At 44.1% G+C, this 26,721-nt stretch overlaps 1 protein-coding gene across 2 annotated transcripts in view; it reads right to left on the bottom strand.

Moving 5' to 3' along the window:
- RCE1 (Ras converting CAAX endopeptidase 1) overlaps positions 1 to 26,721 on the bottom strand; it is a 228,525-nt gene that overhangs the window by 54,391 nt on the left and 147,413 nt on the right. The window contains exons 6-7 of one of the 2 annotated variants that reach the window (XM_073605130.1): positions 22,579 to 22,718; positions 22,219 to 22,498 (exon numbers count right to left, since the gene is read on the bottom strand). The exons of the other annotated variant lie outside the window; for it this stretch is intronic. Of the exons in view, the coding sequence (XP_073461231.1) occupies positions 22,379 to 22,498; positions 22,579 to 22,718 (260 nt within the window). The 3' untranslated portion in view covers positions 22,219 to 22,378. Of the gene's footprint in view, positions 1 to 22,218; positions 22,499 to 22,578; positions 22,719 to 26,721 lie in introns of those variants that run through there. 2 annotated transcript variants of the gene reach the window in all.

The following is a 26,721-nucleotide window of genomic DNA, read 5'->3' as shown; positions in this document are numbered from 1 at the left end:
GGTTCCTTTTGAGTGCGGGGTGTGGAAGTGCTCCTGTTAGACCTTCCCATCGTGGGCTCGTGTCTCAAATACCCCAATATCAGCTTTTTTGTCCTCGCTGTGCGGGAGCTGTCTCTTCAAGCAGTCATCTCGGGTCCCGTCCAGGCCACGCCCTTTTTTGACAGTTTTTTAGTGAAATGGTAGGGTACCCCCTTACCATTTCACACGGGGGGAGGGCCAGGATCTGGGGGTCCCCTTGTTAAAGGGGGCTTCCAGATTCCGATAAGCCCCCCGCCCGCAGACCCCCACAACCACCGACCAGGGTTGTGGGGATGAGGCCCTTGTCCTCATCAACATGGGGACAAGTTGTTTTGAGGGGCTACCCCAAAGCACCCTCCCAACGTTGAGGGCATGTGGCCTGGTATGGTTCAGGAGGGGGGGGGGCGCTCTCTCGTCCCCCCCTCTTTTCCTGTAGCCTGCCAGGTTGCGTGCTCGGATAAGGGTCTGGTATGGATTTTTGGGGGGACCCCACGCAGTTTTTTTTTTTTAATTTTGGCACGGGGGTCCCCTTAGCTCCCCCCAGCACCCCCTTAGCACCCCCCAGCTACGACATTTAAAGGGATATTACACTTTTATTGTTTCACTTTAAGCATAATTAAAATCACTGCTCCCGAAAAAACGGCCGTTTTTAAAACTTTTTTTGCATTGATACATTCTCCTGGGGCAGGACCCAGGTCCCCAAACACTTTTTATGACAATACCATGCATATAAGCCTTTAAAATTAGCACTTTTGATTTCTCCCATAGACTTTTAAAGTGTGTTCCGCGGCATTCGAATTTGCCGCGAACACCCCAAATTGTTCGCTGTTCGGCGAACAGCCCATGTTCGAGTCAAACATGAGTTCAACTCGAAGCTCATCCCTACTGACAATGTGCCAGTGTCTGGAAATAATCTGCCTAATACTTCTGTGTTGTAAGGAATAGGTAGTTATAAAGGGAACCCCTGAAGCATGTGGCCCACTATTTTGAGATGGCTTGTCAAGAAGCAAAGATTCCCTATCCATCCCCTCAACTGTAATGTACACATCAAGGAATCTCTAGTATATCCCTTCTCGAGAAATCTACCTGTTAGGGTTTCAGCCTGTACCCAGAACTCATTTGGATCAGAACAGTTCCTTTTCAACCTCATATATTAGCTCTTGGGTACAGAGCTAAGCCAAGGGCCAGAATGGCAGCTATCCACTGGGATGTACGGTCAGTGGACTTGAAAAAAGTGGACGTTACCAATCTATTGTTTTTAACATCAATCGTCAAATCCAAGAAATGAATTTCAGACTGGCTCATTTCATAGTTTAGATGAATGCCTCTATCGTTGGAATTCAGGGAAGCCATAAATCCCCATAATTCCAAACCATCGCCATCCTACAGGAGGAGGATGTCATCTATGTACCTAGCCCACAAAATAAGTTCTTTTGAACTTTGCAGCTGATTGATCACACACCTCCGCTCCATCCACCAAGGTGGTGACAACTGCTGTAAGGATGAAGACTTCAGGGTTTCTTTGTATATAATTGCAGGTGTGACATTGTTCCATCGCCTGATATGAGAACCCTGCTCAAATTGGATATACCCTCCATGAAATATACACATACTTACTTACATACTTTTACTAGGCCTCCACTAATAAGTTGGATACTACCCTGACAGTGATAAATCACCTCATAATTGACTACGAGCAACTTTTTGGGAGCACGGGTGGATTGAGGGTGGTCTTTCGATGGTGCATCTCGGTCTGGCACGGATAAATGCCTCATTCTCAGTACTTGAGTGTCTTCCTTCAGCTGCTGGTGAAATAATCTTATGTTTGGGAACCACAGCATTTGGAGTGGTGCAAATCGCAAGGTCCCTGAGGAAGATCTGCACTTAACGGTGCAACTGAAATGTGTCGGACATTCATTTCTGAGCTCCCTCCTCTTCTTTAGCTGTTTTTTCCCCCTATATATGTTTTTATCATCAGCAATATGCATTTCATGTTTACCATTGATTGATTGTTAATAAATTTTGTATTTTTTTTACCACTACTGCCTTGCGTTCATTTAAAGTCCCACTCCCTGAGGAATCTTGTTCTACAAAATAAGTTGGGGTCTATCATGGGCATAGATGACATCCTCCTACTATCTGGCCATAAAAAGATTGGCCAGACTTGGGGCATATTTATCCCCCATAGCAACACCTCGACTTTACCTGTAAAATTGATTCCCAAACCAAAAATGATTGTGAGAGGCTGCATATTCTACAAGCTCCATAATAAAGGACACCTGACATAACGGAAGTCCAGAATCTCTATGGAGAAATCCCTTCACCGTCTCTAATCCCAGATCATGGGGGATTATAGTGTACAGCGAGGTGACATCAACATCACCAGCCATACACCTGGTTTTAATGGGACTCCAGAGAGAAGATTGATCACGTCGGGAATCTTTGACAAAAGATGGCATATTGCGGACCAGGGGTTGTAAATGAAAATCGATATATCTGCCCACCTGGGAGGTGAGGCAATCAATGCCACTCACCATTGGACGTCCCGGGGGGCAGACAGGATTTTTACCTTTGGTAAATAATAAATAGTTGGTGTCCTGGGTGCTCTAGGCACCAAAAACAGACTCTCCCATTTGTCCAGAACACCAACAGCAAGGCCCTTAGAAATAACTTTTACAGGTCCTTTAAATAGCCAGGTTTGGGGTCAGAGGGGAGTGGGACGTAGGTGTCAACATCACCCACGATTCTGTACATTTCTGTCAAATAATCCTCTCTGTCTAAAATCACAATCCCACCTCCCTTGTCGGCAGGTCTTATAACCAAATCCTTGTTACTACAAAAGGAATCAAGCCCTGTCTGGATTATCTTGGTATTTCTAGCCTTCTTGAACTCTAATGATTCAAGATCTCTAAGTATGACATCTCTGAATAATTTTAATGATGGTGCTAGTGCACCAGGAGGGTTGAACAGGGAAGTGTTGGATAACCCAGAGTGGAGAAATTCCGTAGTTACCAAACTGCTATTTTTAATGGGATTACTGGATAAATATCTTTCTATGTTTAATTTTCTCACAAACTTATGCACATCCATATAAGTTTGGAATCTATCCAAACTCCTAAGAGGCGCAAATTTGAGACCTTTGTCCAAAACAGCTTTTTCAGAGTCTGTCAAAATTTTGGTATGAAGATTAAATATTCCTTTACATGTTATGTTTTTGATCTTTTTAGCTGCTCGTAAATCAGAGAGTACTGGCTCCATGGAACTATCAGAGCATCCGCTCCGATTGCCAGAGGATCCCTTGTTCGGGACACAAATTGCTGTAGCTTGTTGTTGAACCTAGATGCCAATAGGTCGACCTCTGACCATCCCCAACGCTGGCAAATTTCCTGGAATACCCCTGGGTATAGGGACCATTCCCTGGGCAGATCTGCTGGGGTCTGAGATAATTTGCCTTCCAGTGCTCTACTCCTGGGATATGGACCGCCGATAGAATCGGCACATGTCCCTTCCGCCCAGGCTAGTATGTGGTTCACCTCCCTCAATACTGAACAACTCCTGGTACCGCCTTGGTAGTTTAAATAGGCCACTGCAGTAGCATTGTTGGACTGAACCCCGATAGGGCAGTCCTGAAGCTCCACGGTCCAGAGCCGTAGGGCCAGACGTACTGCCCGTAATTCCAGGATGTTGATGGGCAGTTCTGTCCCTAACCATTTCTCTTGAGCTGTGAGCCCTTTTAGGGTCATTCCCCAGCCTGAGAGACTGGCATCTGTAGTCAGGTACTCTCCAAGTAACCAGGTGAAAGGATTTTCCCTTTCGCAGGTTCTGATCCTGCAACCACCAGTTTAGGCTTAAGCGTGCCTGAGGAGATAAGCACATTAGATAATCCAGGGCTTGTACTCTTCTGTTCAAAGCCAACAAGATGTCTTGTAAAGGCCTGGAATGGAATTGGGCACTGCCTCAAAGGAGGATACCATCCTCCCTAGAAGACTCATCATACAGAGCCGAATGGAGGGTTGTCTGGTGCCCCTTATCTGACACACCTGAACCTTCAGGGGACAAATCCTTACAGGTGGTAAGAATACTCTTGCTTGAACCATATCTAGGATCAGACCTAAATACTTTAGACTTTGAGCTGGTTTCAAGGCTGACTTTTCAGTATTTATGATCCAGCCTAAGCTTTTCAAATACCGCACTGGGCATATTATGCTCTGTTCAAGAGACTGTAATGAGTGACCTCTGAGCTGGAGGTCGTCCAGATACCTGAGCACCAGGATCCCTTGGGCCCTTAAAAGACCCAGTACTGGTGCTAGGTCCTTTGTGAATAGGGATGAGCTTCGTGTTCGAGTCAAACCCATGTTCGACTCGAACATCGTCTGTTCGCCGAATTGCGAACGATATGGGCCGTTCGCGCCAAATTCGTGTGGCGCGTCACGGCCCATAATTCACTGCGGCATCGCAGTGCATTGCTGGCTGATGATTGGCCAAGCATGCACTATGACCCGCATGCTTGGCCAATCACAGCGCCGTCTGAACAGAGAGCCGTAATTGGCCAAAGCCAAGGAGGCTTTGGCCAATTATGGCTCAGGGGATTTAGCACACGCCCCACACTATATAAGGCCGCCTGCACGGCGGCCCTGTGTAGTGTGTGTTCCGGCGTTCATAGATAGAGAGAGAGAGAGAGAGAGAGAGAGACAGACAGTGTCATTTGATTTGAGTTAGATAAATTAGGCAGAACAGTCAGTCAGTTAGCTGCACTTACAGTGTATTGTGTATATATATGCATCCCAGGTGTTGCATATATATATATATATATATATATACACTGTATTCAGTTTAGCTAGATCCATTCCTGTTATCTTCTTACTGACAGGCAGGCTTGTCTTGTTACAGTATTTACAGCTACCTGATGAAAATTGCTGGTGTTCTTTTGATCCTATTAGTACCACAGTCAGGCAGCTAGACTAATTACAGTTAGTGCAGTGCGTCCTGCTCACAGTGTTCAGCTAAAACTACAAGTTAGTGGGGTGCGTCCACCTCACAGTGTTCAGCTAAACCTAGAAGTTAGTGCGGTGCGTCCTGCTCACAGTGTTCAGCTAGATCCGTTCCTGTTATCTTCTTACTGACAGGCAGGCTTGTCTTGTTACAGTATTTACAGCTACCTGAAGAAAATTGCTGGTGTTCTTTTGATCCTATTAGTACCACAGTCAGGCAGCTAGACTATTTACAGTTAGTGCAGTGCGTCCTGCTCACAGTGTTCAGCTAAAACTACAAGTTAGTGTAGTGAGACCTCTACACAGTGTTCATCTAAAGCTACAAGTTAGTGCAGTGCGTCCTGCTCACAGTGTTCAGCTAGATCCGTTCCTGTTATCTTCTTACTGACAGGCAGGCTTGTCTTGTTACAGTATTTACAGCTACCTGAAGAAAATTGCTGGTGTTCTTTTGATCCTATTAGTACCCCAGTCAGGCAGCTAGACTATTTACAGTTAGTGCAGTGCGTCCTGCTAACAGTGTTCAGCTAAACCTACAAGTTATTTTTTTGCGAGCTCTGCACAGTGTTCAGCTAAAGCTACCTGTAGAAGGTTGGTGGTGTTCTCATACTACAGGCAGTTGATTTTGCTAGCTGCAGTATCAGTACATATATATATATATATATATATATATATATATATATATATATATATATATATATATCCCAGCTTAGTGCAGCTACAGGCCATTAGTATGTCTGGAAGGCCAAGAAGGAGAGGCAGACAGTCACAAGCCAATAAGAGAGGGCAAGCAGGCTCTGTGTCTAGTGCTGGTCGTGGAGACGGTGCATCCTCATCAGCACGTGGCCATGGGACACGATTGGCCTTTCTTTCGGCAGCTGGCCGTGTTGAGCCGCAACATGCAGAAGACTTGGTCGAGTGGATGACCAAGCCGTCCTCATCCTCCTCATCCTCTCTCACCCATGCCCAGGGTACTTTGTCTGCCAAAGCAGCAGCCTCTTCCCTTCCCAATGTCATCAGTGACTCCTTCCCTAGCCCCACCATGTCCTCCTGAGGAGTCCCTCGAACTGTTTGACCACAGTGTTGGGTACATGCTCCAGGAGGATGCCCAGCGTTTGGAAGGCTCTGATGATGATACTGAGCTCGATAAAGGCAGTAACGTGAGCATGGACAGAGGGGGTGCCCAAGAAGGACAGCAATCTGGCAGTCATGCTCCCCCTGCTGCAGCATACTGCCAGGTTTGCTCCAGTGATGAGAAGGGAGGGGATGATGAGGTCACTGACTCAACGTGGGTGCCTGATAGGAGAGAGGAGGAGGAGGAGGCGGCACATCACCAACGAGGCAGGATGCCCTCCAGGGGCCAGCCTAAGGGCAGCACCTTGACTGCATCACACCCCAAAGCTCCACATGTGCAGGGCGCTGCAGTCTCTGCGCATTATTCAAAAAGTTCTTTGGTGTGGGCCTTTTTTGGGACGAGTGCATCAGATCGCACCGCTGCTATTTGCAACATATGTCTCAAGCGTATCTCGCGTGGCCAAAACATCTCCCGCTTGGGTACCACATGCTTGACCAGACATATGTTGACCTGCCATGCAGTTCGTTGGCAAGCGTATCTAAAAGACCCACACCAAAGAACAAAGAGGACCTCTCCTTGCTCCTCATCAGCTGAGATCTCCAACCCCACTATACCTTCAGTCCTCTCTGAGACCTGCACTGAGAGGAATGAAGGTGTAGAATTAGGTGTGTCACAGCCAAGTACTTGTGGGCAATGTGCTTTTGGTACACCGACGTCAGATTGTACCAGGCAAATTTCCCTGCCCCAGCTGCTGCACCGCCGAAAGAAGTTTGCTCCCAGCCATCCACATGCCCAGCGGTTGAATGCTAGCTTGGCAAAATTGCTAGCACTTCAACTGCTGCCTTTTCAGTTGGTAGACTCTGCCCCCTTCCGTGAGTTTGTGGAATGTGCGGTTCCTCAGTGGCAGGTACCCAAACGCCACTTTTTCTCACGGAAGGTGATTCCGGCTCTCTACCGGCATGTGGAAGGCAATGTCCATGCCTCGCTGGACAGGGCGGTCAGCGGTAAGGTGCATATTACCGCTGACTCATGGTCCAGCAGGCATGGACAGGGACGTTACCTAAGTTTCACGGCGCATTGGGTGACTCTGCTGGCAGCTGGGAAGGATGCAGGACAAGGTGCAGTAGTGTTGGAGGTTGTTCAGAGGTGGTTGACGCCACGCCAACTTAAGGCAGGAATGGTGGTTTGTGACAATGGCACCAACCTCCTCTCTGCCCTCCGACAGGGACAAATGACCCATGTGCCCTGTTTGGCTCATGTCCTTAACTTGGTGGTGCAGCGGTTCTTGGGCAGGTACCCAGGCTTACAGGATGTCCTGAGGCAGGCCAGGAAAGTCTGTGTGCATTTCCGACGGTCATATAATGCCAGTGCTCGGCTGACGGACCTCCAAAAGGAGTTTAACCTGCCCAAGAACCGCCTAAACTGTGACATGCCCACCAGGTGGAACTCAACGTTGGCCATGCTGCAGCGGCTGCACACGCAGCAGAGGGCCATCAATGAGTACCTGTGCGACTATGGCACCAGGACAGGGTCAGGGGATCTTGTTTTTTTTTCCCCACGCCAGTGGGCCATGATCAGGGGATGCATGCACTGTCCTGTCACCATTTGAGGAGGCCACGAGGATGGTGAGCAGTGACAGTGCATGCATCAGTGACACTGTCCCCCTTGTCCACCTGTTGGAGCACACGCTGCGTGGAATAATGGACAGGGCACTTGAGGCAGAACAGAGGCAGGAAGAGGAGGACTTCCTTAGCTCTCAAGGCCCCCTTTATCCAGACAGTGTTCCTGCGTGCCCGCCGATCACACAGTAAGGAGGAGGAGGAGGAAGATTGTGTCAGTATGGACTTGTACGTGGCTGGGAGGAGGTGGCTGCGGACCATGTCGTCCTTAGTGACCCAGAGGACTCCGGACCGAATGCCTCAGCAAACCTACGCTGCATGGCCTCCCTGATCCTGCAAAGCCTGCGTAAGGATCCTCGTATTCGTGGTATCAAGGAGAAGGACCAATACTGGCTGGCAACCCTCCTTGATCCACGTTACAAGGGTAAGGTTGCGGACCTTATCTTGCCATCGCAGAGGGAGCAGAGGATGAAACATCTTCGGGAGGCCTTGCAGAAAGGTCTGTGCAACGCCTTCCCAGAGACTGGGAGGTTACAAACTCCTGTTTCTGGACAACGTGTTGCTGAGGCTTCAGTCGGTCAAAGAAGGAGCGGTGGAGAAGGTGGCCGTCTGACCAATGCGTTCAGATAATTGTTTGGTCCGCAGCCCCAAGGTATGATCGGTTCCAGCAACCATCGCCAGCGTCTGTTTTACATGGTGCAGGAATACCTAGGGGCAAGATCTGACTTGGACACCTTTCCCACCGAAAATCCTCTGGGTTACTGGGTCTTGAGGATGGATCACTGGCCAGAGCTTGCACAATATGCAATTGAGCTACTAGCCTGTCCTGCATCCAGCGTTCTTTCGGAACACACATTCAGTGCTGCTGGAGGCTTTGTAACCGATCACAGGGTGCGTCTGTCCACCGACTCGGTCGATCGACTGACCTTCATAAAAATGAATGAGTCTTGGATCACCACCAGCTACCAAGCACCTGATGCTGATGTAACTGAATAATTTTTTTTGAAATCTCAGATCCCTTCAAAGACTGCCTATGCTGATGCTGAGTGACTATCCCTGAGTAATTATCCTCTTCCTCCTCAATCATCACGCTGATAGCTTGTAAGAACATTTTTGGTTCTGGGCACCACCACCAGTGCCTAAGGCCCAATTTTTCAGCCCCTGTTTAACAGGGGCGTGTAATTACAATTTTTGATGCAAAACTTTGCAGCAGGGCTCGTTTCTGCGTTACAACTAGAGTATCTGAGAGGGGTTGCAGTGTTGTGGCACCAGCGCCAGTGCCTAAGGCCCAATTTTTCAGCCCCTGTTTAACAGGGGCCTGTAATTACAATTTTTGATGCAATACTTTGCAGCAGGGCTCATTTCTGCGTTCCAACTAGAGTATCTGTGAGGGGTTGCAGTGTTGTGGCACCAGCACCAGTGCCTAAGGCCTAATTTTTCAGCCCCTGTTCAACAGGGGCATGTAATTACAATTCTTGATCTAATATTTCACAGCAGGGCCCATTTCTGCACCAACCAAGAGCGAGTGAGGACTTACAGTGTTGTGGCACCACCACCACCAAAGGCCCAATTTTTCTGCCCTTGTTCAACAGGGGCATGTAATTACAATTCTTGATCTAATATCTCACAGCAGGGCCCTGTGAGGGCTTACAGTGTTGTGGCCACAACACCACCTAAGGCCCAAATTTCTGCTGAGTATATAGGGCAGGCCCTTACTTTCAAACATCTAACTTACAAACGACTCCTACTTGCAAACGGAAGGAGACAACAGGACGTGAGATGAAATCTACCCCTAGGAAGGGAAATTCTCTCCTGTAAGAGTTAATATGGGAAAAACATTTCTCCTTTCCACTGATGCTTTCCAATCCTTGTTCCACAAAAAACCCCAAATTTTCAAAAAACATTTGTCATTGGGACAAAAAGTGAGGTGAAATCTTCTGAAGAGGAGGAAAGACAGCAAAACAAATGTCACAGGGGTGATAACCCTTCACTGTTTTCTAAAAAGCTTAAAAAAGATTTTTTGGCTGGAGCTAAACACGTTAAAAATGTACCCGTTAAAAATTACAAACAGATTCTATTTAACAACAAACCTACAGTCCCTGTCTTGTTTGCACCGCCTGTATACTGCTGTTCAGAGTATATAGGGCCTGGTGGCCCCACACCTTTCCTTATTTTACTTTGGGTGCGGGGTTCCCCTTAATATCCATACAAGACCCAAAGGGCCTGGTAATGGTCTGGGGGGGTACCCATGCCGTTTGTCTCACTGATTTTCATCCATATTGCCAGGACCCGACATTACATTAAACCTGCAAGCAGTTTTAAATGAGATTTTTTCCTTTAAAAATGACATTTTGTGCAGGGACTGTTCTAAACACGGGAAACACGCGCCACTTTACAGGCATACTATAGACACACCCCAGGTACGATATTTAAAGGAATATTTCACTTTTTTTTTTTTTTACTTTAAGCATCATTAAAATCACTGCTCCCGAAAAAACGGCCACTTTTAAAAGTTTTTTTTGCATCGATACAAGTCCCCTGGGGTAGGACCGGGGTCCCCAAACCCTTTTTAGGACAATACCATGCAAATTAGCCTTTAAAATGAGCACTTTTGATTTCGAACGTTCGAGTCCCATAGACGTCAATGGGGTTCTAACGTTCGTGCGAATTTTCGGTCCGTTCGCAGGTTCTGGTGCGAACCGAACCGGGGGGTGTTGCTGTAGCAAGCCCGAAGGGTAGAGCCACAAACTGAAAATGACTTTCATCTACTGCAAAACATAGGAACCTCTGATGAGGCTGAAGGATAGGTATGTGTAAATATGCGTCCTTTATATCGATGGAGGATAGAAAACCTCCCCTCTGGAGTGAGGCTACTACTGAGCGGACAGACTCCATCCGAAAGGACTGTATCAGTAGATACTTGTTCAGGGATCTTAGGTCCAAAATGGGCCTTGTGTCCCCGTTTGGTTTCTGGACTGTAGACAGGTTTGAGTAAAACCCTGTGCCCCTTTCGCATACAGGAACCTCTACAATCACTCCTTGATGCACTAGATGATGCAGTGCCTGAATCAATAAGTTTCTTTTTAAAGGATCCAAGGGAACGCTGGATCTTAAAAACCTCTGGGGGGGAACCCCCCCGCAACTCCAGCTTGTAACAGCAAGATATAATTGAGGTGAACCATTCGTCCTGAATTATTGTACTCCAAATGTCCGCAAAGTGCAGCAGCCATTCCCCCACTCGATGGAGTGGGGGCGTCCCCTCAAAAGGAGGGCTTGGTGCTGGGTTTAGAAGAGCTTTGGACCCAGGGATTCTTCTGGCCCTGCAGCTTGCCCCTGGCCCTAGCTCCCTGTTGGCCTTGACGCTGAGACATTTGAGGAAGCAGTCCCTGAGGTTTTAAACGAGGGACGTCTGGTGCTTTTCTTCACAGGGAGTAGAGAACTCTTCCCTCTGGAAATCTTTTGGATATATTTGTCCAAATGATCACCAAATAAACATTTCCCATGAAAAGAGAAACCTGCCAATAACTTTTTACAAGGAAGCTTGGCTCACCAGTTCTTAAGCCACAAGTCTGCGCATATGTAAAAGACGAGAGCCAAAACGAGAAACCTGCTGTATTGAATCCTTTAAGGCATCAACAGAAAAATACAGCGCTCGAGGAATATCTGTCTTACCTTCAGGCAGATCATCCTCCTGGTTAGGCCTATCAGGCCGTTTGACCTGATTCTTTACGGACTGGCCGATACCAATTGCTGCAACAGCTGGCTGAATAGCTGAACTGGCCAAAGAAAAGGAAGCCTTTAACCACTTAACAACCGGCCCATAGCCGAATGATGGCTGCAGGGCGGTTGCTTAACTCTGGGAGGGCGTACTATGACGTCCTCCCAGAATTCCCCTCTCGCGCGCCCCCTGGGGCACGCACCAGAACACATCCGTAACCACCGGGTCCAGAGGACCCGGCGCATCACGGATCCCGGTAAATGGCCGCTGATCGCGGCAATTTACCATGTGATCGCTCCGTCAAATGACGGAGCGATCACATGTAAACAAACTGGCGTCATCTCATGATGCCGGTTCCTCTCCTCCCCTCTCTGTACTGATCGGTACACTGTGAGCGGAGAGGGGGATTTAGTGCCCACAGCGCTGCTCAGTGACATCCAGCCATCCATCCATCCATGCTCAGCCATCCCTAATGCTCTGTAATGCCCTGCAATACTCTGTAATGCCCCACAACACTGTGCAATACTCTGCAATACCCCCACAATACTGTGCAATACCCCCACAATACTGTGCAATACCCCCACAATACTCTGCAATACCCTCACAATACTCTGCAATACCCCCACAATACTCTGCAATACCCCACACACTGTGCAATACTCTGCTACTTAATTTCAGGCTTCCCAGCCTAGTGGTGAGATGTGGGGTCTTATTGACCCCATATCTCACTGTAAAGAGGACATGTCATGCCATATTCCTATTACAAGGGATGTTTACATTCCTTGTAATAGGAATAAAAGTGGTCCAAAAAACATTTTTTGGAAAAAAGCGTCAAACCAAAATAAAGTAAAATGAACAATAAAATTTTTTTTAAAGCACCCCTGTCCCCGTGTGCTCGCATGCAGAAGCGAACGCATACATAAGTCCTGCCCACATATGAAACGGTGTTCAAACCACACATGTGAGATATCGCTGCGATCGGTAGAGCGAGAGCAATAATTTTGGCCCTAGACCTCCTCTGTAACTCAAAACATGTAACCAGTAAAACATTTTAAAGCGTAGCCGATGGGGATTTTTGAGTAGCGAAGTTTGGCGCCATTCCACAAGCGTGTGCAATTTTGAAAGGTGACATGTTGGGTATCTATTTACTCGGCGTAACTTCATCTTTCACATTATGCAAAAACATTGGGCTAACTTTATGGTTTTGTTTTTTTTAAAGCACAAAACTTTTTTTTCCAAAAAAACGCGTTCAAAAAATTGCTGTGCAAATACCGTGCGAGATAAAAAGTTGCAATGACCACCATTGTATTCTGTAGGGTCTTTGCTAAAAAAATATATATAACGTTTTGGGGTTCTATGTAATTTTCTAGCTAATAAATGATGATTTTTACATGTAGGAGAGAAATGTCAGAATTGGCCTGGGTGCTCCAGAACGCCTGAAGGTGCTCCCCTGCATGTTGGGTCTCTGTATGTGGCCACGCTGTGTAAAAGTCTCAGACATGTGTTATCGTCGTACTCAGGAGTAATAGCAAAATGTGTTTTGGGGTGTAATTTGTGCTATGCATATGCGGTGTGTGAGAAATAACCTGCTAATATGACAATTTTGTGCAAAAAAAAAAAAAAAAAAAAAAGTAAAAAAAACTTGATTTTGCAAAGAATTGTGGAAAAAATGACAACTTCAAAAAACTCACCATGCATCTTTCTAAATACCTCGGAATGTCTTCTTTCCAAAAAGGGGTCATTTGGGGGGTATTTATACTTTTCTGGCATATTAGGGTCTCAAGAAATTAGATAGGCCGTCAGTGCTTCAGGTGTGATCAATTTTCAGATATTGGTACCATAGCTTTTGGACTCTATAACTTTCACAAAGACCAAATAATATCCACTGATTTGGGTTATTTTTACCAAACATATGTAGCAGTATAAATTTTGGCCAAAATATATGAAGAAAAATTACTAATTTGCAAAATTTTATAACAGAAATGAAGAAAAATGCATTTTTTTTTTAACGATTTTTCTGTCTTTTTTCTTTTATAGCGCAAAAAATAAAGAACCCAGTGTTGATTAAATACCACCAAAAGAAAGCTCTATTTGTGTGAAAAAAAGGACAAAAATTTCATATAGATACAATGTTGCATAACTGAGTAATTGTCATTCAAATTGTGGAGCACCAAAAGCTGAAAATTGGTCTGGGTATTAAGGGGGTTTAAGTGCCCAGTGGTCAAGTGGTTAACCACTTCAGCCCCGGAGGATTTGGCTGCTCAATGACCGGAGCACTTTTTACAATTCGGCACTGCGCCGCTTTACCTGGTAATTGCGCGGTCATGCAATGCTGTACCCAAACGAAATTTGCGTCCTTTTTTTCCCACAAATAGAGCTTTCTTTTGATGTTTTTTTTTTTTTACACAAAAGTTGTCACTAAATGATATATTGCTCAAACGAAATTTGCGTCCTTTTTTTCCCACAAATAGAGCTTTCTTTTGATGTTTTTTTTTTTTACACAAAAGTTGTCACTAAATGATATATTGCTCACACATGTCATGGTTATATGTGGAATTACACCCCAAAATACATTCTGCTACTTCTCCTGAGTGTGGGAATACCTCATGTGAGACTTTTTGGGAGCCTAGCCGCGTACAGGATCCCGAAAACCAAGCACCGCCTTCAGGCTTTCTAAGGGTGTAAAATGGTGATTTCACTTCCTCACTACCTATCAGTTTCGGAGGCCATGAATTGACAAGATAGCACAAAACCCCCCAAATGACCCCATTTTGGAAAGTAGACACCCCAAGCTATTTGCTGATAGGCATGTTGAGTCAATGGAATATTTAATATTTTGCCACAAGTTGCGGGAAAATTACAATTTTTTTTTTTGTACAAAGTTGTCACTAAATGATCTATTGCTCAAACATGTCATGGGCATATGTGAAATTATACCCAAACTACATTCTGCTGCTTCTCCTGAGTATGGAGATACCACGTGTGAGACTTTTTGGGAGCCTAGCTGTGTACAGAACCCCAAAAACCAAGCACCGCCTTCAGGCTAAGGGCGTAAAATGGCGATTTCACTTCCTCACTACCTTTCACAGTTTCGGAGGCCATGAAATGACAAGATAGCACAAACCCCCCCAAATGACCCCATTTTGGAAAGAAGACACTTCAAGCTATTTGCTGAGAGGCATGTTGAGTCCATGGAATATTTTATATTTGCCACAAGCTTCGGGAAAATTACAATTTTATTATTTTTTTTTTTTACACATTGTCACTAAATGATATATTGTTCAAACATGGCATGGTTATATGTGGAATTACACCCCAAAATACAGGTGGTGGTTGGTTTTTGGGGTCCTATACGCAGCTAGGCTCCCAAAAAGTCTCACACATGTGGTAATAATGTTTGAACAATATTGACCCCATATCTGGCACGCTTGCTGGGAAGATACTGTTTGAAAGACAAGCGGACAGAAAACTTAATCAGGGACTCATCAATGAAGACAACTTGATGGGGAGTAAACAAGGCTACAAGCCATTGGTTGAAGTGGTTTATGAGGGGCTGAATTTTGTAGAGCTGATCATATCCAGGGTCACCCCGAGGTCCACAATAGATCTATTATTGCGAATAAAAATCAAGTGACGTAAAATCAACTGTTTCAACCTGAATTCCAGGGTGGCCAGTGAATGGGGGGAGTACGGGTGCTGCAGAAGTGGTGGGTTCCCAATTTAGGATTGGCGAATGCAGCAGGAAGGGCACTATCGGCTTGACGGGCCTTTGTTTGTCTTCTTCTTGGTGGCTGCAGGACACTAGTTGTGCTAGCCACCACCCCAGCTTGAACTGAACTTATGGGACTCGCCACGTCACCACGTGTTACTGCAGTGTTAGTTTGACTACGACCAGGGTGTACTAGGCCGCTGGTGCTTGCCAGTTCACTAGATGGATGAGCGGCACTAGTACTGGCTCTCTGCTTCATACGAGAGCCCTGCGGTTCTTGCACCTCAACGACAGCAGAATGGGGTCTGGTACGCCTGACCTTGGCAGGGACCACAACTCCGTAATCAGAGCTATCTGTCAGGGTGCCGCTGCTGTCTACAGGATCATATTCTGAGCCTGAATCTGACAGATGAGTGACTTCCTCTTCACTAATCGGTCATGCTCAGAAATGTGTAGGCCTCTTCACTAGTGTACCTTCGATTTTACATTGCTGTCTCCAAATTTACTGGTACACTAGTGAGACTCACAGGTAAAAAAGCTCCTGACTGTCAGTGACTGATTCAAATGCTACCAAATAAACTGTAATGCCGCGTACACACAATCGGATTTCTCGTCGGAAAAATATATGACGGCTTTTCCGATGGAATTCCGCTCAAGCTTGCCTTGCAAACACATGATCACACCAAATTACGACAGCCAAAAATGTGGTGACGTACAACACATACGACGGGTCTACAAAAGGGAAGTTCAAAACGAAGTGTGCCACCCTTTGGGATCCTTCTGTTAATCTCGTGTTTATCTCGTGTTAGTAGAAGTTTGGTGAGAGACGATTCACGCTTTTCAGACTGAAGCTTTTCAGATCGTTTTACTGCTGTTCAGTTTGTGCTTGTGGGTTTGTATCTGCTTTTCAGTGCATGTAGACAGTTCGTATTTGTTTTTTCAGTGAGTACTTGTCTGCTTGTTGCCGATTTCCAGCTCGCTCTTCACAGGCCTTGCTGTTCTTCAATGCATTCTGACCAGCCGACCGTTTTGAAGCCATGTTGCGGGTACGTGCTCGTCGTAGAGTTCGTGCTGTGCGGGGGCTTGGTGTTGGGGTTTTAGCTTTGACACAAGCCCAGTCCATGAACAGGGTGGGGAGGAGTTCATGGACGAAGAATTGGTTGCTCCAGCGTGACCAATTCTCTCATATGCCTTTGCTCCGTGAGAATAATCCTGATGATTTCAGGAATTATCTCCGGATGATGGACCACATTTTTCACTGTTTGTTGGCTTTGCTGTCCCCTTATATGAGCAGGCAGGACACCTGCATGCGGCAAGCCATCGCTCCAGAGCAGAGGCTTGTCGCCACGTTGCGGTACTTGGCGACTGGGAGAAGCCTGCAGGACCTCAAGTTCTCGACAGGCACCTCCCCCCAGGCTCTGGAGATCATTATCCCAGAGACCTGTTCTGCCATCATCCAGGTCCTGCAGAAGGACTATATTAAGGTAAGTTTTCCCTTCAACATCACATTATATGTATTTAATGTTTGCTAATATATTGTATTTCTTTCCTCATTCCCTAATTACCATGATTGTAATATGCTGTGAATGTCCCCTTTGTCCTCATGCATGCTGTAATCTTTTAATGCTCCTTTTTTGTCCTTTATGAATATTTGCCTTCACTAACCTCCCCAGCATGCTATCCTGGGCCCATATACACCTATAGGCTAGTCACTTAATGTATTTTGTCAGCTCCATTGTAGTGGTTTACCCTAAAACCCCCTAAAATGTGGACAAATGTTATTTCTGTCCTATGGGCCATCAGAGGGGTGGAAGAATCTGATAAGTGGGCCTTTAAATACTCCTTAAAATAAATGTTATACTGATGTTGGCCAAGAATGTTTGTGTCTAATCTGCTTGCCATGTTTATGTGCAAATGACAATTTTTTTTTTTGTTTCACTCCCCAGTTTCCTTCAACGCCACAGGAATGGCAGACTGTGGCCTCCCACTTTGCCACCTGTTGGGAATTTCCCAACTGTGGAGGGGCAATCGATGGGAAGGTTAAATAAATATGTGGCGCTAACTAACCTGTGTAAAATAACTCTACCTAAGCTGTGAAGTAATAGTGATCCAGATAAATATCAAAAACCAATCAATCAATAAATATTAATCAATACATACAAAGCTAAATAAATAATGGTAAATAAATAAATAGCTCAATAATAGAGTGCAATGGTGGGTGAATCCAAATGATCAATCTTCAAAAGTGCAATAATCAATAATAAAGTGCAATGGTGCATAAATCAATAATCCTGCTAAGTGAATAAATCTTCTAAAGTGCAGTAATAAATACAAAAATAAAGTGTAATAATATGTGACACAACTGAGTAAATATAATCCAGTGAATGTCCAAGGACAGGAAAAATCCGATACTGTGCAATAAATAAGTGAGCCGAAAAGTTCAATGAACCATGTACTACAACTCCCAGCAAACAGGGTCAAATCTTCTTACAACAGTTCATATACAAAAAAATATATATTATGATGTCTGTTCCATCCAAACACAATCCGGAGAGCGCCGCCTGTTTCCCCCAGCCTCTCGCCTCTAGCAGCGGCCCACAATGGGCCAAATTGAGCTTGAATCAGAAATGGATGCAGATATCCTCAGTCGATCAACCTCCAGTAGTCACCACAATGGGACACCCGATATCCGGCAGGCAACTTCAATCTCCAGAGCTCAGCAGATGCAGTGAGGGCATGTAGTAAAAGAGAAGGATGGCTCCACTGTGTAAAATTAAAAAAAAATATTTTACTCAAGCACAAGTAGTAACTTACATTTAAAAAAGCGAGATGAAAATGATCTGAAAGAATACTTCCAGCCTCGGCCGTGACCGGAAGTGACGACACCTGACTCCTTCCTGACGTGTTGCTTCACTGCTCACGTGACTTTATCAAAGGGTCAAGGTGTCGGTATGCCAGTTTAAATAGTCTCTTCCTCTGTCATAGCAACAGCGAATACAATCAATGACATATCTTCAATCAATTCAATAAGCGATAAAAACATCATATACACCTGAAATGGAATATTCGCTAAAAGTTAAAAATGAATTTAAATATTTAAAAATCTTGATAAAAATTCTGGAAAAATTATTTTCTAATCAGTCACATAATAGATACATACAGCACATAACAAGCGCCATCTGGTGGTAGGAAAAATATATAAACATACAGAAAATCCTCCAAAACTCACTGATGACATCTAGTGGGAATGTGATACCTAACACTTCAAGAGGAAATTCATAAAATAAAAATAGCCAAAGGGCTCTAGGTCTCACTGGTGACATCTAGTGAAAATGTAATCACTGACATTTCTAAAATAGAATTCCTAAATTCCTTGAGGCGTCATACAATGACCAGTAATATAAATAACAGTAATTAAAGACTGGTCTAACTGATGACAACTAACAAAATAAGAGTACAACAGCTCAATAGCTCAGGGCAAAGACTCTCTGACACCATCTAGTGGTAAAATAACAAATTCCACCAAGGAACAATAATGACCATATAAACCAAGGATATGCAATTAGCGGACCTCCAGCTGTTGCAGAACTACAAGTCCCATAAGGAATTGCAAAACTCTGACAGCCACAAGCATGACACCCAGAGGCAGAGGCATGATGGGACTTGTAGTTTTGCAACAGCTGGAGGTCCGCTAATTGCATACCCCTGATATAAACCGTATAAAATAAAATAAAACGAAAATAATATATATAATATAATTAAGGTAAAATTTGATGTTATGTCCTAGTGGCGACAAAGTACGTAATTCATATATCCATCGAGAGTCAGCTTGGCTAATCTTAATTATTTTATTATCACCCCTCCAGTGGGGTTTGTATTTTTCTATTCCACAGACTTTTAGTGATGAGGGTTCACTATTATGATATTTTGCATAATGTCTTGACAGACTATGCTTCTCAATGCCTTTTTTGATGTTCTGAACATATTCCCTCAGCTTCTTCCATAATTCCCTCTTCGTTCTGCCAATATATTGGATATGACAGGGGCACTCCAAAAGGTACACGACACCTTCACTGACTGCGACATGATATAAAATCTTCTATTATGTAGTTTTTTTAAGTCACAGTTGAGGCGCAGCTAGATTTTGTTTTCTTGCTTTCTTTTGTGTGTCAGCACGTGTAACAACTTCTACAAGGGTATTATCCTTTACCTTCGAGGAGGGTTGGAGCCCTCTTATAGGTATATTTTGGTCTTTCCGGGAGAATAGTGCCTAAATGGCGATCTGCTCTGATGATATTCCAATATTTTTTAAAAATTCTCTCAATTTGCTTGTGTTGGATATTGAAATCCATATCTATAGGTACCTTATCTTGATTGGCTGTATTTTTTATGTTATCTTGTATCAATTTTTCTCTATCTAGTAGTGAGACATCCCATATTTTTTCTTCAATAAACTCAGCATGGTATCCATTATGAACAAATCTTTCCCCAATCATTTTTGCTTGATTCAAAAATACTTTTTTAGTGGTGCAATTCCGTCTTAGTCTGATTAGCTGACCCTTTGGTATATTATCTAACCACAGGGTATGATGACAGCTATCAAGGGGCAAATAGCTGTTCCTATCAACTGTTTTAAAATAGGTTTGTATCATCAATTTGCTTCCTTCTCTTTCTATTACTAAATCCAGGAAATTGATTTTTTCATCACTTATCTCCCAAGTGAGCTCTCTCTGTTGCCACTCCAGATTATAATAATGTCATCTATATATTGTTTAAATAATGTAAGTTGATGCGGTACATTATTATATAGTGACTCTTCTTTCCATTCTGACATGTACAGGCCGAGGCCGGAAGTATTCGTTCAGATTGTTGTCATCTCGCTTTTTTAAATATAAGCTACTACTTGTGCTGGAGTAAAATACATTTTTAAATATTACACAATGGAGCCATGCTTCTCTTTTACTACATGCCCTCACTGCATCTGCTGAGCTCTGGAGATTGAAGTTGCCTGCTGGATATCGGGTGTCCCATTGTGGTGACTACTGGAGGTTGATCGACTGAGGATATCTGCATACATTGCTGATTCAAGCTCGATTTGGCCCGTTGTGGGCCGCTGCTAGAGGTGAGAGGCTGGGGGAAACAGGTGGCACACTCCGGATTGTGTTTGCATGGAACAAACATCACAATATTTTTTTGCACATCGATCGTTTATTGCACTTGCATTTTTTTTTGTATATGAACTGTTGTAAGAAGATTTGACTCTGTTTGCTGGGGGTTGTAGTACATGGTTCATTGGACTTTTTGGCTCACTTATTTATTGCACAGTATCAGATTTTTCCTGTCCTTGGACACTCACTGGATGTTATTTACTCAGTTGTGTCACATATTATTACTTTTTTTTGTATTTATTACTGCACTTTAGAAAATTTATTCACTTAGCAGGATTATTGATTTATGCACCATTGCACTTTATTATTGATTATTGCACTTTTGAAGATTGATCATTTGGATTTACCCACCATTGCACTCTATTATTGAGCTATTTATTTATTTACCATTATTTATTTAGCTTTGTATGTATTGATTAATATTTATTGATTGGTTTTTGATATTTATTTATCTGGATCACTATTACTTCACAGGTTTGGATAGCGTTATTTTACACAGGTTATTTTAGCCACTTATTTATTTAACATTTATTTCTTGAGTTGTGTGAGATCACTAATTTATGTTGGCAGCTCCTTTCCGTTCTTATTATATTGTGGTTTTGCGCATTAGTTACCCCCCATTATATACAATCGATGGGAAGCATGTCCACATCGCCCCACAACCCCATTTGGGGTCATACTACTATAATTACAAGGGGTTCAATAGTATTGTGTTGATGGCGGTGGTGTTGGCGACATATTAAATTCCTGTATGTGGACATGGGGAGGAATGGCTGGATGGCGGATGGTGGAGTATTTGCCCGGACCGAGTTCTACCGACGTCTCGAGAGTGGTGGTTTGGGATTGCCACCTCCGAAAGAGAACGTGGAAGGACTGCCATTTGTGTTCGGCGCAGATGAGGCATTCGTTCTGGAGGACCACGTGATGAGGCCATTCCCCCAAAGGACCCTCACCCCGGAGAAGAGGGTTTTTAATTACCGGCTGGCCAGAGCCAGAAGAGTCGTGGAGAATGCCTTTGGGATTCTGGCCAGCCAGTTCCGCCTATTTCAAACAGCGATAAATATGGCAGAATACAAACTGAACCATATCATTTTGAGTTGCTGCATCCTGCACAATCTTCTAAAAAACATAATCCTAGTTATGTTGCTTCTGTTGGGCCTGAGGCCAGACTTTCATAAGTTCCAATGATGGCCCTGGAAGCAGGCCGTCCTGGCTTGCTCCCCCAAAGTGCCCGTGAAGTGAGGGAAAATTATGTCCAATATTTTACGGGTAGGGGGGCCATTGCTTTGCCACCAAATTTTCAATAAATTTTCTTTTTTCTCAGATAAAATCTTGATTTTCATTTACTGCTTGGGTTTATTTTTTATGTCTCCTAGTGCACTTGTAGTGCCTAGTGGTTTTTCCATTAACAAATAACACCCATTGTCACTGTATAAACACCAACTTTACACAAAAACTGGTACTGATCATTGAAAGAAGAAGCCAGACATTGTTGAGTATAAAATCTTATATACTGTGCACATTCACATGTGCATTGTAAAACATATTTTTCATAAAAACACCAATTATTGGTTTATTTTGTATTTAAATTTTTAGGGTACATAAACAGGCATGTTTCAAAACATAACATACACAACTCAGGAACTTACAAAGTTTAACATTGAAACACTGAAGGCAATATTAGACATTATATTGTCCAAAATGTCTTGATATTGCTTTCATCAGATGGGGTTGTAAAAGCCAAATTTTGAAGATGCACACAAATTGGGAGTCCAAATGGGTAATGTCAACATGTGCTATGTCCCATCATGGGGAATCAATGGACGTGTTTTGGGGGTGCAACCCCTTCCTCTCACCTACTAGAGTCATGAGGAAGAGGTTGCACCCACAAAACGCGTACATTGAGATCCCCTGATGGCAGATAGCACATGTTGACACACCGTGTGCATCTTCAAAATTTGGCTTTTAAAAATGTACAAATATAAAAAACACTTTTTGGGGCAATCTAAAAAGAAAAAGAAAACATGATCGGATTTGAGGGAAAAAAAGGATTATATTCTCCCCAAAACATCGATCATGTTCTTCATTTCCTGCTGCGTAATGTCAAGGCGATTTTGCATCCACATAATTTATTGAATGAGGGTTTGGGCGCTGGCCCTGCTGAAACGTTCCGCCGCTTCCTCTTCCACAACCAGAGCATCACCTAAAATTGTTGAAAAAACATGTATTTAGAAATATGCAGGCATACATAGATTACCTGAAGCTGGGGTGTCAGACACTCACCTGGTGGGGTGCCCATCTTTTCCACTTCCTCCACCTCTCCTTCCTCCAGATCCTCGGGGGGGTAGGGCTAACTTTCCAATCAGGCTGGCGAGGTCGGGGGTCCCTGGGATCCTCTGACTGTTGTCTAAGTCTTTTCTCCCCTATGATAATGAAACAAAAGGTATAATTAAGCACACAGATATTTGAGTCCAGAAATAGGAATATGAAACATTGCTTTAAAGTGGTGTACAATTGTCTGTTTGGGAAGAGATCCAAGTTGAAGACATGATTAAAAGTCAGTTTTTACCAAGCTGGAATACTTACCTTTTTTGGCCAAGTTTCACAGATGGAGACACCCCAAGTATCCACTGGAGCACCTGTGTGGGTTACCCTAAAAAATGTGCTCTGGTGTCCCACACTAGTGCTCCTGAATCCAGATGTGTAAACAGCTGCTGAGTGTCCTCTCCTTACATTCCACTGAATCAAATTTGCAATTCATTCAAATTTCAAAGACATCTAGACAACAATGTCCGAAACTTCTTTTAATAAGACAAATTAGCATTACCAAAATGTAATTATAACCCGGTATCAGCTAAATACACCGTATTTATTGGCAAACGATCAATGTTTCCTATGAACGATGTTTCCTACGAACGATGACTGTGCCCACGAACATGAAAGTAGCCATTTAAAACTGTACAACAGTAAAGAAAAGTACATGGAGCAACATGCAATTTAATAATCATAATAGGAACACACGACAAGTACTTACTTTTTTGAAGCACCTCCTTTATTTTGCGATACTGATCCGGCTCCCTCAGTTTTATGTCAGACCAGCGCTTCCTTAATTGTTCTTTGGACCGTCGTACCCCAAACTTGTGCTCCAGAGTGTTCACAACTGTAGTCATGATTTGGTCCTTTCGCTAAAATTGTGATGAGCGTACGGACCATGTTTCCCATTATATTCCTCCCTGCGCAAGATCTCCACCATCACATCAAAGGCCATGTTGGTGGCCTTAAATCTCCTCCTCCTGTATCCTGACATTTGGGGCTCCGGGCTTTCCTTCTCACTAGATGACAAATTGCCAACCACCTGTGTCTCTGCCATGTTGCTCCTACTGCGCACCGAAGAGAGAAGGGGTGGGGAATATGCTTGAGAAAAGAACGTCAGGGGCGGGTGACACGTGCGGAGTTTCACGCATGTGCAGTGTATATAAAGCTAACATGCGTGTGTCGTAACTACGTTCTGTATGCGGAAGGAGGAACGGAAGCGACGAATGTAATAACGAAGGTAATATTTTTAATTATTATTCACGATTTATATAGCGCCAACAGTTTAAGCAGCGCTTTACAATGTATAGGGGGGACAACATTACAGTACAGTTCAATACAAAAGGTACAGGAGGGCCCTGCTCGTAGAGCTTACATTCTAAAGGGAGGGGGTGGTGGTACAAAAGGTAATAGCTGCAGAGAATGATTTGATGGGGTGGCTCTGGGACAGTTCTTAGGTGGGTGTGGAATAGGCTTCCCTGAATAAATGAGTTTTCAGGGATCTCCTAAAGGTGGACAGGGTAGGGGCTGATCGGACATACTGGGGCAGGGAGTTCCAGAGGATGGGAGAGACTCTGGAGAAGTCCTGAAGGCGAGCATGGGAGGAGGTAACAAGGGAGCTAGAGAGCAGGAGGTCCTGGGAGGAGCGGAGGGGACGATTTGGGCGATATCTGCAGATGAGGTTGGCGATGTAGATGGGGGCGATGTTATGAATGGCCTTGTATGTTATGGTAAGCATTTTTAATTTAACACAGGGGGGTAGGGGAAGTCAGTGAAGGGATTGGCAGAGAGGTGCAGCAGTCATGGATCGGTTAGTGAGGTGTATTAGTCTAGCAGCAGAATTCATAATAGACTGAAGGGGGGATAGCCTGCTTAAGGGTAGGCCATTAAGGAGAGAGTTGCAGTAGTCAAGGTGGGAAATAATCAAGGAGTGAATAAGTTGCTTTGTGGTGTCAATAGTCAGGAAGGGTCGAATTCTGGAGATGTTGGGACATGAGTGGCCTATACTGATTCCAGATTGAGGCCTATATTGGGATAAGATTAGGAGAGTTTAGCCTGATATTTAGTGTTTTTGTCTTGTGTTTTGTCTTTCAGAAAAAATGAAACAATTTAAAGATCCTGATTTTATGGGACAATTCATAGATTGATACAGAGATATGAGGAATTTATGGGAGATGAAAAACCCCTTATATAGAAACAAACCAGCAAGGAAGGCATCGCTGGAAAAACTGCTGGAATTCGTGACAACACAGGTCCCCAACGCAGACATAACGTTTGTTGAAAATAAAAATTGCTAGCTTGAGAAGCACATATAGGAAGAAAAACTGCTGGAATTCGTGACAACACAGGTCCCCAATGCAGACATCACGTTTGTTGAAAATAAAAATTGCTAGCTTGAGAAGCACATATAGGAAGAAGCTTCAGAAGGTCCAGAAGTTCCTGAGGTCAGGAGCAGCAGCAGCAGATGATGTGTATGTACCCAGTCTTTGGTACTACAACAAGATACGTTTTCTCGATGACTAGATGGAAGCCAGGGAATCACTTTCGACTCTTCCGGTCCCCCTTCCATCCACCCTTCCCTTAACCCCAGCTGAGGCTTCCGAGGACCAACCTGGGCCTTCCATCCAGGAAGAAATTGAGGAGCCCAGATGGAGCCAGGTATAGTATGTTTAAACATATTTTTTGTGGGAAAATGATTGTTAACTAGATGTTATTATTGCTAACAAATAAAAGATTTAACAAAAAGTGTTTTACATATTAATAGACAGTAGGGGACAAAAATGATTGGGACAAGAATGACAAATGCTGGGCTCAAAATTATAGTCTTTTCTATTTATTGAAAATTGTGTGTGATTGATGAACCAAAAACTAAGTCCCTTCTTCATACACAGGAAGACCTCAGCCAGGACGAGGCTCTGGAATTTGGCACACAGGAGGAGGCGGGGGGGAAATGGCAGCCAGGAGGTGGCCAGGCCCAGTCACACCCAATCCCAGGTCCCTCCCCTCCACCTTCCAACCAAAAGGCCCAGGAAGGGAAGGAACGTGGAGGAGGCAGCACTGGGAATCATTAAGGAGGCTAATGATGCCTTGAAAGCCCCCCTCAACGCTTTAGAGGCCTATGGCATGTATATAGCCTCAAATTTGCAGCAAATGGAGGAGGGCCCATGCTGCAAATGTGAAAAATTATGGAGACCATCCATAAGGGGTTGAGTGGCCAAATGACCTATGACATCCACTTATGTACGCTCACCCATCCTCCTCCTCCTGCCACAAGTCCACCTCCAGAGCCACAGCCTGCTGGAAAGGCTGCAGGGAAGGGTGCAGGCTAGCGTAGAGGGAAGGTTGCAGCGAAGAGAAGAAAGTGATTGCCTGGGTTCAGTCTGGTCTGACAGAACACGCAGCCTGTCGTAGTACCACAGCCTGGGGACATATATGTCATCTGCTGCTGTTCGTGATCTCTGGGAGTCCTGGACCAGATTGTGCTCCCTATTAGATGGACTTCTCAAGCTACCATTTTTTTTTATCCACAGAGCTGATGTATGCCCTGGGTTCCAAAGGCTTCGCAAATTCCAACAGTTTCTCCAGCATTGCCTTCCCTCTTTATTTTGTTATTAGGAGCCAGAATAAATGGATTTTTATTTTATGAAAATACTTGCCTATGTGTTTTTATTAAAATAGGACAGTTTGTTTGTGAGTAGGCAGGTACATTTAAAAAATACAATGTCAAATTAACAAGGGACACCAACACCAAACAACCTCCTTGAGGTTTACAAATACAAGATAATAATGGTGTTGTGTAAACGTGACATACAAAATTAAAAAATATATGGAGAGGACTATAAATTACTAAAAATAAAAATTAAACAACAGGAGATCTTGATAAAAAAAAAAATAAACATTATTATGGAGATCTGGCTTTAAAAACAAAAAAGATTATTCATGAGATCACGAGAAATAATAAAGAAATAAGTTTGTGAGAACTCTGTGTGAATATCAGCAGCAAAACAACTTCATTCTTTGTGTGACGAATGTGCCATCTCCACGGTAGTTTTACCAGACCGAGCGGCTCCATCTCCTACTTGATTCTGAGCATGCGTGGGTTTTTTTGCTCGT

This window comes from Aquarana catesbeiana, linkage group LG11 (assembly GCF_042186555.1).
Source record: "Aquarana catesbeiana isolate 2022-GZ linkage group LG11, ASM4218655v1, whole genome shotgun sequence".
NCBI classification, from domain to species: domain Eukaryota; kingdom Metazoa; phylum Chordata; class Amphibia; order Anura; family Ranidae; genus Aquarana; species Aquarana catesbeiana.
Note: the sequence above shows the minus strand (reverse complement) of the source record. Positions and strands in the feature narration are given on the sequence as shown.